Source organism: Schistocerca americana, chromosome 3 (genome assembly GCF_021461395.2).
Source record: "Schistocerca americana isolate TAMUIC-IGC-003095 chromosome 3, iqSchAmer2.1, whole genome shotgun sequence".
NCBI lineage: Eukaryota > Metazoa > Arthropoda > Insecta > Orthoptera > Acrididae > Schistocerca > Schistocerca americana.
The window spans coordinates 890,477,208-890,493,645 of NC_060121.1; the positions used below are offsets into that span (position 1 = coordinate 890,477,208).

Below are 16,438 nucleotides of genomic sequence, written 5' to 3' on the forward strand. Positions count from 1 at the left end.
AAGACACTTACAGGAGAATGAGAGGCAAAATAAGAAGTTTCGGCGCATAAGGTGTGACAAATATTCTTTGAAGCCGTAAAGAAAATGCTGACCGATATAACTACTGTTGTCGTTGTCGCCATCATTTTCATGTATCTTCTCACTTTCTTGATCTTAGCTAGAGTATTTAAACAACTGACTGACTTGCTTCTGCAAGTCAACAGCTGACACCAAGATACAGATCTATACTGTGTTGCCTTATTAAATCTGGCTGTCCATAACATAAGAGAGGGAAGCAAAGAAATTGTTAAAACAAACTGTAAATTAATTTCACTCTGGAAAGTTGAAGGAAATCTATAGCAACTGATTTTTGTTGCGGATCCGTGTCACAAATGTGAACCATTTGTGTATGGAGAACATTAATTCTTAGATGTTGTGCAGACCTGAGAAAGGAATGAAACTGTCATTCTTTTAAAATACTTACATGAATTTATTCACGTTTTGCAATACTAACAATCAAACCACATGAAATCAGAATTAAGTAAAACCTGCACACAAAATATGAAAGACTAACTGCATAAAAACTGAAAATGGCTTACCCTGCTGGATGACCAGCTTGTCGAGCCTCAGTTTGATTTCAGCTCTCTCCACAATTTTCTCCTCAACTGTGTTCTCAGTGATGAACCTGAAGACTCGCACCTGTTTCTGCTGGCCGATACGATGTGCTCGGTCCTAATGGAAATGGTTTTTCACTGATCACATATGTAAATACAGCAAAAATGACTTTTGACTAAAAACAAATAATATCCCTGTCATTTGCTACTGTCAGCTGCATTAAAAACAAAAACATACCTTATAATCTTTTACATTCTGCCAAAACCCTTCAATTTCTTTACATTTTTGGGATTTTCTACAAATGTAGACAAGGGAGACATACACAAGGTGAAATGGATCCTGTCATTCCTTGGAACTCAGGAACTACCAAACACCACTGAGACTTTTTTCTTTAATAAAAGTGGAAATGTTAGTAAGAGGAAGGATCAAATATAAATGAGCCTCTTGTAATAAGATTTTTACTTTTCAAAATTTTTCCAAATTTATTGTTTTGGCAGTTTTCTGCACAACAAGGCATATTACTGATACAATTTTGCCATTGGTTAACTATTTTTCTTTATTTTCTCCCAAAGGAAGTATAAATATGTGCCCTAGTCTTGAAGTATATGTTATCAATTGCTTCCCTGGTTGTCCCTAACATGTGGAAACCACACTGAGACAAGTCTGCACTTTAGATTGGATGTTGAAGGACAATCCAACATGTATCACCCAAAAAATGTTCGCAGGACACATTTGTGGTCTGGGTGCGTTACCTCTTTGAGTGACAGACAGCCCAAACTTTAGAGAGAAGAAGAGCGTATACTTATGATTCAACTTTCTTGCAGCAAATCAAGCAGTAGATAGCCTCCGCAGTCCTAGAGCACTGTGTCCACCAGGTGAAAACTACATCTCAGTTTTCACCTGTGCCACCTCACCACCATTCCTCCGTATAGGCAATTTGGGAGAGTAATAGATGGACTCAACTCTCATTACACATGATGATTTCTGACAAAAAAGCATTGAAAAGCACTGACTTCTTCCTTGTACCTCACGAGAAGTGCATGAGAAACTACAACTTGCACAGTTTTCTGTTCCTCATTCTGCACCTTCGAAATACAATGAGCAGACACTTTCTGAATCTCCATTCTGAATGAGTGAATGGACAATCTTATAACTGATTTGGGATTTATGAGTAGATTTTTTATCTACTTGCTTACATTATTTAATTATGATGAGCAGTGCAGAAGCAGTGTTCGCCTTTCACTAAGCTACTAAATGCACAGAAATGACGAACTCTAGTTCAGCATTCCTCTCCAAACATCCCTCCTCATGCGATCACTGAAGCTCGACCACATCAAATGTGCAGCGTGCACAGCCCTTATAACCACTCATTATTTTTTATCCACATTAAAAGCAATATGTGTTCACGAGAAACAAACTTAAATATAGAAATAAAGTCAAGAGTTCATCAAAATTAATGCAGTTTTTAAAGATGAATTTACGAAGGTTGCAGCTAACAGTCTGGACCAATGTGTAAAAGCAGGGTGTATACGTGGACGAGGAAAAAAATTTCCCGGATATCGTGGTTAAACATAAATTTTCTCCTGGGTGAAAATACTCTTTTTCCGTGTTAAGTAGCAGTATACATTCCCTCGGAACCGTAAAAGTTATAAATCCTTTGATAGCTATGGTCTTATACACCAGTGTAGAATTTCTCGGCACTATAGAAAACGAAACTCGGGAGGGGGGAAAAACACGTTTTGAAAAGACCTTTGATGTGCACCAACATTTACATTGCATATTTTCGTATTACGAAAGTATAAATCCGAATTCCACCAAACACCACACATTACATTCCGAAGCATTGAAATCGAGATTGCGATGCGCTGTTGTAAGCCAGTCACAGCTCATGTGACATGATCTCACCACCCAATGACTGCGGATATTCATAGCATACGACACGTGATGTAGTCAGCCAACAGGAACATCACTGTTAAGTGGTGCAAACACACAAATAGGAAAAGTTAATGATTTAAATTAATATACACAGTGTTGATACAAGAAAAGCAAAGCTTTTACGTATAATATTGGTCTCTAAGATTTGTCGGGACGTAGAACCACTGGCTCACCCCGCAATAATATCGCTACCCTACGGCAGCAAGAACAACTGTATCTTTAACAGATCAGTTCTCCGTAGTACGTGCTCTATGTTACAAGCATTGTGTATGCGCTGCGAGAATAAAAGTATTCATAGTAAGTGACGGGAGTGCGAGTGATTATTTATCATCATAATTACCACGCCTGCTCTTCACTGCCTATGGATTAAGAAGCTCCAAGAGAAGCTAAGCTTTCACATATGATGTTGGTCTCTTTTTGCTCATGTTACAGTTGAAGATACATAACACAAATGTAATCTTCTGGGCTCGAAATTCTTCTAAATAGCTCGTTCTCAAAGAGTTGATTTTTAAATGAGAGTCAAACGCACTGTGATTTAAGAAATCAGTTTCAGCAGTTGCCAGAGACCACCAGATACCAGGTGTCACCATCCTTGCGCAGCTACGATGACGTAGGAAGCCCGTATTTTCGTATATGTAAGACATTTAAAGATCTTACATTGTGTCATAAAAGAAACAAGACATCAGAGGATACTCCAAGAGCATCGGAATTTCATTAACCATATTACAATAAGCCTTGACCTGACATTAAGCTTTTCAGTGTAAGTTTTCTTGGACTACCAGTATTGTATTATCTCATGTTTGGTTCTTATGGCATAATGCCATACGTGTTAGAACATGAAAACGTGTACTTGAAATGCAACAAACAGTTGAAACTAGTCAGTAGCGAGGAATAAAACACTTCGCTTCAAATAAATTGACTGTCTCAGTGGAAAAGATTAATGAAAGCCAAATCTCTTTAGCAAACAGACAAAAATAAATTAATTGTTCTGCAAGACGGTTAATGCTTGACTGTCAGAAATGTGGAAATAAAATAAGATCTGAAACTAATAACATTTCAGCCCTCTGTAATTATGTGAATGTATTTTAATTCACTTGATAGAAATCTGTTTTGTTCTCATTTGATGTGAGAGCAGTAAACGAAGAGGAAAAGGCAAAAACACTAAACGTAAATATGGGTCATGTGGAGACTACCCACCTCCCCACTACAACTCGGACTGCTCCGCGCATCTGCCCTGGATCTACGGTATTTCCGAACCCCCTGCCTGAAGCATTTTCAGATAGAATGCCAAAAAATTAAAAACTTGACTTTACAAAAAATGTTCATATTGTAGCGCACATCTTTCTGAACAGTCTAATACACAAAACACACGTTTGAGGAAACGTAAGACATGATATTTGGCCAGCGTACCAAAGTGCAGTGCCATGCCTCTTCACACAGCATTCTTCTATCGCACGTCACTGTATTTTGCTCTGTGGAATTCAAACGTGTATTATTTGGTAATGGATGTCATCAAACTATATTCACGACAGTGGGAATTAAAATGTACTGTGGTGCCTTTTGTGCTCCCAGTGGGGCTGCCCCTCCTTTAAAAAAAAAAAAAAAAGTACGGAAGACTGGTGTGATTTCTCAATCTGATTACATCTATTTTGTTACTGTCTGCTAGATGAAACAAAATAGGCCTGTCTAATATTGCAGTAGTTGTAATACACACTAAATAAATGAGACTGTTTAGGCACAAAGGGCCATTTTTATAGCACAACAGAATGTAATTCACTAAGTACCAATATCAGATGCCTATTAGGCCTACTAATAGCAAAAAGGTTTATGTTAGGAAATAGTTTCACATTTCATTCATACACTCCAGCTTCTCAAGCATGAGATCGAAAAATAGTAGTACGAAATTTGTGTGTCAATTTGGAATCGTCATATTCTTCCATAATTTGTGTGATGTCCCCATTTCTTCTCCTTACTCGTTCTCGAACAATCTTGTCATCACTAATTCCGTAACTATTCCTGCCAGTGTTAAGATTAATCTGGTTAGCTTCACTAACCCTGCCACAATCACCGGTTTAGTTATCCCACGTTTATTCTCTGGTTAGGCATTATTACTTGGCCGTACAACGTGTTTTCCGCACTACTCGCAGAATTGAACTTAAGCGGCTGCTAGCTGGGGACTGTAAACTAGTACGTGTAGCGATCTGGCCAAAACTTTCCTGTGAAAATTTCATTTTCTTGGATACATCGAGTAGATAATATGTAATCTTTCTTAACTGTTATTCCTGTTTGTCGTTTATTTCCACACTGGTAATCTAAATCTATGGATTTTGTTAGTAATGATAACAAAGCTGATCATTCGCAAACCCCGTCAACCACACAAGAAACATCAATTGCCATTCACCCATTTGGCTTTATTCTGCTCAGCTCGTATAGCCCTGTCCCCTTTTGTCTGCAGGGAAGTTTATTTCTAGATGCGACCGATATTCCTCTGGCAGAGACATCACATACACTATGCATGCATTCAGAAATCAACTTGGAATACGTTCAAAAATGTTAAGAAATCAACAGTGATGCATTTCAAAATCATATGAATATTCCATAGACCAATGTGCGCTGGATGCTACACGCTTTGTGAAACAAGGTTTTTTCCCCTCAAGAATATGAATTTGCCCCCCCCCCCCCCCCCACCAAGGCCCCTAGATCCGGGCTTGGTACGCGTGCATCAATCTGGCAGCTTGGGTGCGCCAGTAATAATTTCACAGGTAGGATCTGGCTGCTTGCTGCTACTGCTTATACAGCTAACAGTCACACTTCAGCAGCCAGAAGCGGGTGAAGGTACTACTCATACACGAGTCACTGCGCATGCGCATGAGCCCGCTCACAACTGCTCAAACGAATGTTATGTAAACAGTTGTGACGTCACGCTCATCGGAGGCAATCTGTTGTTATGAAGCACTGTATAGTTTTAGTACAGGGTGTATACACGGACAGGGAAAAAAAATTCCCGGATTTCCCGATTGAAAATACACTTTCTCCCGGGTTAAAGCATACTTCTTCCCTGTTAACTGACAGTATATTTTCTCTCGGAACTGTATAACTTATCAGTCGTTTGAATGATTATGGTTTTATACACGGGCGTAGAATTTCCCGGCGCTAATGAAAACTAAACACAAGGAAAAAAATGCGTTATGGAAAGATCTTTGATGTGCAGCAACATATACGCTGCATATTTTCATATTACGAAAGTATAAATTCGAATTCCACCAAACATCGCATGTTACTTTCTGAAGCATTCAAATCGAGATTGCGATGTGCTTTTGTACGCCAGTCATAGCTCATGTCACATGGTCTCGCCAGCCGATGACAGTGGGTATTCAGAGTTTAGGACACGTGATGTAGTCAGCCAATAGCAACATCACTGTTAAGTAGCGTGAACACACAAACAGAAAAAGTTAATGGTTTAAATTAATATACACAGTGTTGCTACACGAAATGCAAAGCTTTCACATATAATGTTGATCTTTTATGCACGTATTACAATCTAAGATATATCACACAAATGCGCCAGTAAAATTTTCAATAACGATATAAATTTATGTCCTTCTGGGCTCGAAAATCATCTAAATGGCTCATCTTCAGAGAGTCGATTTTTAAATGAGAGTGAAACGCTCTGTGATTTAAGAAATTCATCGTACATTCTCGCACATAGTTCCGGTGTAACTGCCAGAATGGTACTTTGATGGCAACACTTTTCAAATCACCATTTGGAATATTTTCCCACAACCTGTTAGAAATAGGTTCGTTTCTGCAGTTGCCGGAGAGCGCCAAATGACAGGCTTCACCGCGCTTGCGCAGCTACAATGTCGTAGGGAGCCCATATGTTCGTACGTGTAAAACTTTAAAAGATCTTACATTAAGTCATAAAAGAAACAAGACGTCAGAGGATACTCCAAGAGCATCGGAATTTCGTGACCCATACTAAAATGTGCACATTTAAAGTGCACATTCGTATGTACAGATTTCCAGTGAAGTAGGCCACGACCTCATATTAAGTTTTCAATGTGGTTTTCGGGATGTAAATTTTCTTGGACTACCAGTACTGTGTTATTTCATGTTTGGGTCTTTATTATGGCGTAATGCCATACGTGCTATAAGTTGAAAACGCGTACTTGAAATGAAACGAACAGTCTGTGGAATTAAACACTTTGTTTCAAATATATTGTCTGCCTCAGTGGAAAAGATTAATAAAAGAAAATTTCTTTAGCAAACCGACAAAAATAACTTCATTGTTCTGCAAGGCAACTAATGCTTCACTGTCAGAAAGGTGGAAATAAAATAAAGTCTGCAACTAACAACACATTTTAGCTTTCCGTAAATATGTGAACGTATTTTAATTCACTTGATAGCTCCCAACCAAAGAAATATGTTTTGTTTTCATTTGACATGAGAGCAGTAAATGAAGAGGAAGCAGCAGAATCACTGAATGTAAACACGGGTCACGTGTAGACTACCCACTATTCCACTATAACTCAGACTGCCCTGTGCATCAGCCCCGGATCTATGATATTTCTGAACCGGGGCAATACCCCGCTACTCCCTTGAGCGTTTGAGATGGGGGAGGGGGGGGGGGGGGGGGAAATGTTCATATTGTAGCGCACATCTTTCTGAAGAGTCTGATGCACAAAACATATGTGTTCGAGGATATGTAACACATATTATTTGGTCGTAAGTGTGCCAAAATGTAATGCCTTGCCTCCTCACACAGCATTCTTCTATCGTATGTCACTGTACTTCGTTCTGTGGAATTGAAACGTGTATATTTTGTAATGGATGCCATCAAACCATGTCAGGACAGTGGAAATTAAAATGTCCTGCGCTGCCTCTCCTGCTTACAGTCGGCCGATCTGACATCCTGTCCTTGTTTTTTTTCTTAAGAACTCTTCAGATAATTTGCACTCTTTATTCCCTATCAGTTAACAAATTGCTACTTTGTGTGACATAAAATTAAATATAGGATACATAAATCCAGTAAAGAAATGGAGACAAGCAAGGCAATATACATTTCTTCAATCCTTAGCTCCCAGATTTTTTTCTCTCTAATCTTGCTACAGCTTTACATGGCGTGCTTTCCTTTCTGCGAAAGGATCTATTACCTCACCAAAGTTTGTCAAACATTTTGCTACATGGAAAGTTGAAATGTCATTGTCCAATATTGAAAAAGCTGTTAATACAAATAGGACCCCATGACGTGTGGTTGCACGATCTGATTATGTCTATTTTGTCACTGTCTGCTACATAAAACAAAATAGGTCTTTCTAATTCTGCGACAATTGTAAGACACACCAAATAAATGAAACTGTTTAGGCACAAACGGTCTTTTTTGTAACGACAGAATATAATTCACAAAGTACCAATACCAAATGCCTATAAATAGGCCTACTACAAGCAAAAAGCTTTATGTTAGGAAACAGTTTCACACTTCATTCATATGCTCCAGTTGCTCAAGCATGAGACCGAAAAGTAGTAGTACGAAATTTTTATACAAACTTGGAATTGTCATACTGTTCCATAATTTGTGTGATGTCCTCGTTTCTTCTCCTTCCTCGTTCTAACAAGCACTCTTGTTATCAATACCAGAGAAGGAAAGTTGCTACTCACCCTATAGCGGAGATGCAGAGTCGTGATAGGCACAACAAAAAGATTCACGTTAAGGCCTTTGTCAGTAGTAGACACACACACACACACACACACACACACACACACACACACACACACTCACTCACTCACTCACTCACGTAAACGCAGCTTGCACACACATCTGCAGTCTCAGAGAGCTGTGTGGTTTCAGCTCTGTGAGACTGCAGATGTGTATGCAAGTTGCGTTTACGTGTGTGTGTATGTGTGTCTACTGCTGACAAAGGCCTTAATGGCCAAAAGCTTCAATTGTGTGAATCTTTTTGTTGTGCCTATTGCGACACATCACCTCCGCTATATGGCGAGTAGTAACTTTCCTTCTCTGGTATTGTTACATTCCATCCTGGATTTTCCATTATTTGAGTCTTGTTATCACTAATTCTGTAACTATTCCTGCCAATGTCGAAGCTTATCTGCAGGTTAACTCCACTAACTCTGCCAGAATCACCGGTTTAGTTATCCCATGATTATTCTCTGGTTAGGCGTTGTTACATGTTCGTACAATGCTTTTTTCTGCACTTCTTCCAGAATAGAACTTACAAGTGACTGCTAGCCGGGGACTGTACAACTCGCCCTTACTAGTATAGTGATCCGGCCAAAAATTTTCTGTCAAACTCTCATTTTCTTGGATACACCGAGAAGGTAATACGTAATCTTTCTTACCTGTTATTTGTTTATTTCCACTCCTGTGGTCTGAATCTCTGGATTTCGCTAGTAATTACAACATTGCTCATCATTCGCAAATACAATCAAACACACAATCAGACAACAGTTGGCATTCATCCGTTCGGCCTTACTCCGCTCAGCTCGTATAGCCCCTTTTGTCTGTAAGAAAGTTTGTTTCTATATGCGACGAGGATTCCCCTGACAGAGACATCATGTACACTATGCAAGCATTCCCAAATCAACTTACGATTCATTCAGAAATCAACTTAGAATGTGTTCGAAAATCAACAGGAATGGGTTTCAAAGTCATATGAATAATCGATAGACTAACGTGCGCTGGGTGCTATTCGCTTTGTGAAACAAAGTCTTTTCACTCCAGAATATGTGATCTCTCCATCTAATCTTCAGCATTCTTCTGTAGCACCACATTTCGAAAGCTTCTATTCTCTTCTTGTCCAAACTAATTATCATCCATGTTTCACTTCCATACATGGCTACACTCCATACAAATACTTTCAGAAACGGCTTCCTGACACTTAAATCTATACCCGATGTTAACAAATTTCTCTTCTTCAGAAACGCTTTCCTTGCCAGTCTACATTTTATATCCTCTCTACTTTGACCATCATAGACTTAATTCGACTACATTCCATTATCCTCGTTTTGCTTTTGTTGATGTTCATCTTATATCCTCCTTTCAAGACACTGTCCATTCCGTTCAACTGCTCTTACAAATCCTTTGCTGTCTCTGAGAGAATTACAATATCATTTGCGACCTCAAAGTTTTTATTTCTTCTCCATGGATTTTAATACCTACTCCGAATTTTTCTTTTGTTTCCTTTACTGCTTGCTCAACATACAGATTGAATAACATCGGGGAGAGGCTACAACCCTGTCTCACTCCTTTACCAACCGCTGCTTCCCTTTCATGCCCCTCGACGCTTATAACTGCCATCTGGTTTCTGCACAAATTGTAAATAGCCTTTCGCTCCCTGTATTTTACCCCTGCCACCTTTAGAATTTGAAAGAGAGTATTCCAGTTAACATTGTCAAAACCTTTCTCTAAGTCTACAAATGCTAGAAATGTAGGTTTGCCTTTCCCTAATCTTTCTTCTAAGATACGTCGTAAGGTCAGTTTTGCCTCACGTGTTCCAACATTTCTACGGAATCCAAACTGATCTTCCCCGAGTTCGGCTTCTACCAGTTTTTCCATTCGTCTGTAAAGAATTCACTTTAATATTTTGCAGCTGTGACTTATTAAACTGATAGTTCGGTAATTTTCACATATGTCAACATCTGCTTTCTTTGGGATTGGAATTATTATATTCTTCTTGAAGTCTGAGGGTATTTCGCCTGTCTCATACATCTTGCTCACCAGACGGTAGAGTTTTGTCATGACTGGCTCTCCCAAGGCCGTCAGTAGTTCTAATGGAATGTTGTCTACTCCCGGGCCTTGTTTCGACTCAGGTCTTTCAGTGCTCTGTCAAACTCTTCACGCAGTATCGTATCTCCCATTTGATCTTCATCTACATCCTCTTCCATTTCCATAATATTGTCCTCAGGTACATCGTCCTTGTATACAGCCTCTATATACTCCTTCCACCTTTCTGCTTTCCCTTCTTTGCTTAGAACTGGGTTTCCATCTGAGCTCTTGATATTCATGCAAGTGGGTCTCTTTTCTCCAAAGGTCTCTTTAATTTTCCTGTACGCAGTATCTATCTTACCTTTCGTGAGATAAGCCTCTACATCCTTACATTTGTCCTCTAGCCATCCCTACTTAGCCATTTTGCACTTCCTGTCGATCTCATTTTTCAGACGTTTGTATTCCTTTTTGCATGCTTCATTTACTGCATTTTTATATTTTCTCCTTTCATCAATTAAATTCAATATTTCTTCTGTTACCCAAGGATTTCTACTAGCCCTCGTCTTTTTACCTACTTGATCCTCTGCTGCCTTCACTACTTCAACCCTCAGAGCTACCCATTCTTCTTCTACTGTATTTCTTTCCCCCATTCCTGTGAATTGTTCCCTTAGGCTCTCCCTGAAACTCTTTACAACCTCTGGTTCTGTCAGTTTATCCAGGTCCCATCGCATTAAATTACCACCTTTTTGCAGTTTCTTCAGTTTTAATCTACAGTTCATAACCAATAGATTGTGGTCAGAGTCCTCATCTGCCCCTGGAAATGTCTTACAATTTAAAACCTGGTTCCTGAATCTCTGTCTTACCATTATATAACCTATCTAATACCTTCTAGTATCTCCAGGATTCTTCCATGTATACAACCTTTTATGATTCTTGAACCAAGTGTTAACTATGATTAAGTTATGTCCTATGCAAAATTCTACCAGATGGCTTCCTCTTTCATTTATTACCCCCAATCCATATTCACCTACTATGTTTTCGTCTCTCCCTTTTCCTACTCTCGAATTCCAGTCACCTACGACTATTAAATTTTCGTCTCCCTTCACTACCTGAATAATTTCTTTTATCTCATCATACATTTCATCAATCTCTTCGTCATCTGCAGAGTTAGTTGGCATATAAACTTGTACTATTGTAGTAGGCGTGGGCTTCGTGTCTATCTTGGCCACAATAATGTATTCACTATGCTGTTTGTAATAGCTTACCCGCACACCAATCTTTTTTATTCATTATTAAACCTACACCTGCATTACGCCTATTTGATTTTGTGTTTATAACCCTGTATTCACCTGACCAAAAGTCTTGTTCCTCCTGCCACCGAACTTCACTAATGCCCACTATATCTAACTTTAACCTATCCATTTCCCTTTTTAAATTTTCTAACCTACCGGTCTGATTAAGAGATCTGACACTCCACACTCCGATCCATAGAACGCCAGTTTTCTTTCTCCTGATAATGATGTCCTCTTGAGTAGTCCCTGCCCGGAGATCTGAATGGGGAACTATTTTACCTCTGGAATATTTTACCCAAGAGGACGCAATCATCATTTAACCATACAGTAAAGCTGCATGCCCTCGGGAAAAATTACGGCTGTAGTTTCCCCTTGCTTTCAGCTGTTTGCAGTACCAGCACAGCAAGGGCGTTTTGGTTAGTGTTACAAGGCCAGATCAGTCAATCATCCAGACTGTTGCCCCTGCAACTACCGAAAAGGCTGCTGCCCCTCTTCAGGAACCACACATTTGTTTGGCCTCTCAACAGATACCCCTCCGTTGTGGTTGCACCTATGGTACGGCCATTTGTATCGCTGAGGCACGTAAGCCTCCCCACCAACGGCAAGGTCCATGATTCATGGTGGGAGGAGCTGTGTTAGTATTCTGAAGAATATATAAGGTGTAAAACTACTGAATATTTAAGTTCATAGAGTTATTACGAGAGAGAAAAATAAGGAAAACTTTCGCTATGTGACGTAGGGGTACACCACTTCTCCGCTAGGGGTCCTTTAAGGGTTTGATGCTCAACTTCCCTTATGTCAACGTTGATAGCTGTTTTGATTGCCTCATATGCAAAGCGTTGACATTCCAATCTGATGTGCAACACAATTACATCTTACTGTTTGGAAGACTATGTTTTAATCACTGCTAACGGTGGCCACATCCCTGGATAAACAATTACGTTCGAGGAGAACCAATATGCAACGGCCAGCAGCAAGAAGCCTGTATGCAGAAAAATTTCCAGGAGGAGGTTAACAAATTGTGTCACATTTCAAAGACTTGATGGCTGTCGTAATGAAACAGGATCCCTTAGAACAGACCAACGGGATACTGGCAGACTTGTGTCACAGAGAACTATGGACGACATCACCAGCACCAGCACATGATCCATAGTCAAGGAACTAAATTCCTCCAATGCCAATGCATGGAACATTCTGTATGAAACTAGTATGCATCCACTTAAGTCTCAGCAGGTACAAGACCTATCAGCCGATGACTTCCCTCAGTGCATGGAATCTTACCAATGGAATCTACACCAAATCGTAAACATCCCTTTCACCCAAACAAGATACTTTAATCCATGAAGTAGTACCGGAAATGTTGGGAGATGTCCCTCTAGCAATCAGGCAAGAAATTTGTACCTACTTTTGCTTTATCTTTTGTTCGCTTTTTAATCCTTTAAAGATAAATACTGAGATTGTCAAAGCAAGTAATTGCAATGACGTGACAGAATTCAAATTACAATTACACTCGATCAAAAGAGTCAAAATCTTTTACAAAAAGCTCCAGCTGGTTCACAAAATAAACAAATGACTGTTCAAGAAATGACATAATTATTCTATACTAACATTTGAAGAGATGGGGCCATCAAATATTCAATAAAAGAACTTTCTATGATTTCACTTACCATGGCCTGGAGATCCATCTGAGGGTTCCAGTCTGAGTCATAAATGATTACCACATCTGCTGTTGCTAAGTTAATACCCAGACCACCAGCTCGGGTGGACAACATAAAGATGAATTTCTCACTGCCAGGGGCATTGTACTCATTTATCTGTCTCTGACGATCTTCGTGTGGGGTCTGTCCATCAAGTCTGCAATACTACAAATAGTTTCAAGAATTATTGGTAACAAATAATTAAGATGGTAATATCAGTCTTACCACATAACAAAATGCAAAAGGTCACTAATAATAATAATTGCTACTAGGGAATGGTACTCAATTTTATATTGAGTCAGTATACAAGTGACAAACTGACTTCGCAAGATCTGTCTAACATAGAATGAGTGTCACGGCATTAATTTTTATTTCTTATAACAGAAGGAAAAACTGGATGTGATTTAGTGTCAAAGTGATCAATTTTAGGCAACAGCCTTCTTTCCCAGGGCTATTTGAACTTCTTATTAAATAACCATTCGTAACTTGATTACTAAAGATGTAAAAGGACAGGTGGATTCCTTCTACTCTCCTTACAACATATGTTTTCTTGTCAGGTTGGTTCAAATGGCTCTGAGCACTATGGGACTTAACAGCTATGGTCATCAGTCCCCTAGAACTTAGAACTACTTAAACCTAACTAACCTAAGGACATCACACAACACCCAGTCATCACGAGGCAGAGAAAATCCCTGACCCCGCCGGGAATCGAACCCAGGAACCTGGGCGTGGGAAGCGAGAACGCTAATGCACGACCACGTTTCTTGTCAGGATTCACACACATACCACAAGTGAAATTCCATCAAGACATTAAAATTTCTGACACCAAAATCAGAAGAATTTCTGTACATGAGTAATACAGTTTTTCAAAATATCAACGCCTTGAGCCGTTGAATGTGATCAGTCTTCTCTTTCCCAAGCTGGGACTGCTGTTTTATTCAACAAATCCAGAAAAAATAAAAATGAGTTTAAGATGAACTGGGGCACACACATTCAGGTGGGGAAGGGTAAGAAGAGGAAAGAAGAAAGGGTTTAACATACTGTCAACAATGAAGTCATTAGACAACATGGAGTACAAGCTCTGATTACGAACAGGTGGGGAAGGAAATCAGCCATGTCCTTTCAAAGGAACCATCTCCGCATTTGCCTGGAATGACTTAGGGAAATCACAGGAAACCTAAATCTGGATTGGAAACTGAACTGTCGTCCTCTCGAATGCAAGGACAGAGCACTAACCATTGTGCCACATCACTTGGTTTGTGTGTGTATTTTGTATTCCCACCAACCTTAACTGTCAAATAATTTGCAGTACGAATGAAGTAGCCATAGCTGTATGCTGTTTCAACGCATTGATACATAATTTGTAGCAATAGTCATCATTATTGAATGTGCCACAACATAGGGAAATTTCTGTTCAGTTTCCCTTAAACATTCGTTAACTCTGTGAGTTAAATTTGATTTTGAAGACATTCCATATGAACACAAGGCACAGGACTTGTGCTCTACTTGCACCACCACCACCACCACCACCACCACCACCTTTGAAACGGTTCAAGTTAAAGGGTGCACAAAGTTCAAACAACTGTGTAAAAATTCTAAAAATCAGATATTCAGTCTTTTTTCTCAATGAAACTTACAGAACAGATGGTACCTACGAGGGGTGTTCAATACATCATGCAACACATTTTTTTCTCTGACAGCAGGTTAGTTTTATTCAGGATTCCGATACACCATATTATTCCTCATTCTTTTGTCTACAAAACTCTTATTTTTCAAGATAAGCTCTGATCAATGCAGCGGCCTTACGCCACCCTACTGGAATGGAGTGTATGTCCACATGGTACCGTGGGAGCCAGTGCCTTGGTGCATCAATAATCCACCCATTCCACATACCACTGCCTGCAGAGGGCATTCTTCATTCGGCCAAATAGCTGGAGTCGGAAGGTGTGAGATCCACGTTGTAAGGTGGATGAGGAATAACAGTCCAATGAATTTTGTGAGCTCCTTTCGGGTCCGCAGACTTGCAAAAGGCCTTGCGTTGTCATGGAGAAGGAGAAGCTTATTTGCATTTTTCTGACGACGAGCATGCTGAAGCCATTTCTTCAATTTCCTGTGGGTAGCACAATACACTTCGGAGATGAATGTTGCTCCATGAGGGAAGACATCAAACAGAACAATTCTTTCAGAGTTCCAGAAGTCCACCAAATGAAGTTACTGGCTGAGGTTGAGGCTTTGAACTTTTTCTTAAGAGAAGAGGTGGTGTTATGCCACTCCATGGACTGCCATTTTGTTTCCGGTTTGAAGTGATGAACCTATGTTTCATCACTGTGACAATAAAAATTTGTCATGATCAGCCCCGTAATACGTAAGCAATTCTGCACAGGTGGTCCTTCGTTGCTTGTTATGGTCTTCTGTTAGATGCCGAGGAACCCAATGAGCACACACCTTCGAGTACCCCAAATGGTGGACGAGTGTTTTTACATTGTCAACAGACGTCCAGTCAAGCAGCGAGTTGTTTGATTGTGATCTATCAATCATCCTGGATGTGAGTGTCTGCATGTTCCAATATTGCAAAGGTCACAGCTGTGTGCAGTCAGTTGGCATGTAGGAGATCGGACACGTATGTGTGACCTTTTTGTGATGATGATGGATGCCTTGCTGAATGACTCACCATACTTTTGTTCACTGCCAGGTCTCCATAGACATTCTACTAGTGCCTAGAATATTTGCGATGCTCTGGTTTTCTGCTTGAAACCCACCTGCATTACAGACACCATCGTCTATCAGAACTTCATGAAACCATAATGGCTGATGGGGGAATATTCACGATGGCCCATGAGAAATTGAGAAATTTTCAACCAAAATTGGCCGAGAAGAAAAGAAAAAGAAATTTGTTGCATTACTTACTGAATGCCCTCTGTATATCCCTATAAAAGAAACAATATCAGATCAATGCTAATGCACGCATGGAAAGTATGGTGATTTTCTGCCTTTTTTCCATAGAATGGTAGGAAAGTGAAGAGAATGTTTGACGAGTTTATTGCTAGTTACCTCACACATCAAGAACCAAACAGTATCAAGTTATAAGGTTATCGTTAAACTTTCTGGAGCTTGTCGCATTATTTAAATATTCAGGAGTATTCTACAGTACTCCTTCAGTATTTATTAAGCAGACATGCCAGCAGAAATCTAATAAG

At 39.7% G+C, this 16,438-nt stretch overlaps 1 protein-coding gene across 1 annotated transcript in view; it reads right to left on the reverse strand.

Annotated features, from left to right (window-relative positions):
* The window catches only part of LOC124607415 (chromatin-remodeling complex ATPase chain Iswi), a 124,842-nt gene that overhangs the window by 45,551 nt on the left and 62,853 nt on the right, over nt 1–16,438 (reverse strand). Inside the window, exons 11-12 of the mRNA XM_047139739.1 lie at nt 13,212–13,406; nt 579–711 (exon numbers count right to left, since the gene is read on the reverse strand). Coding sequence (XP_046995695.1) covers nt 579–711; nt 13,212–13,406 — 328 coding nt within the window. The remainder of the gene's footprint in view (nt 1–578; nt 712–13,211; nt 13,407–16,438) is intronic.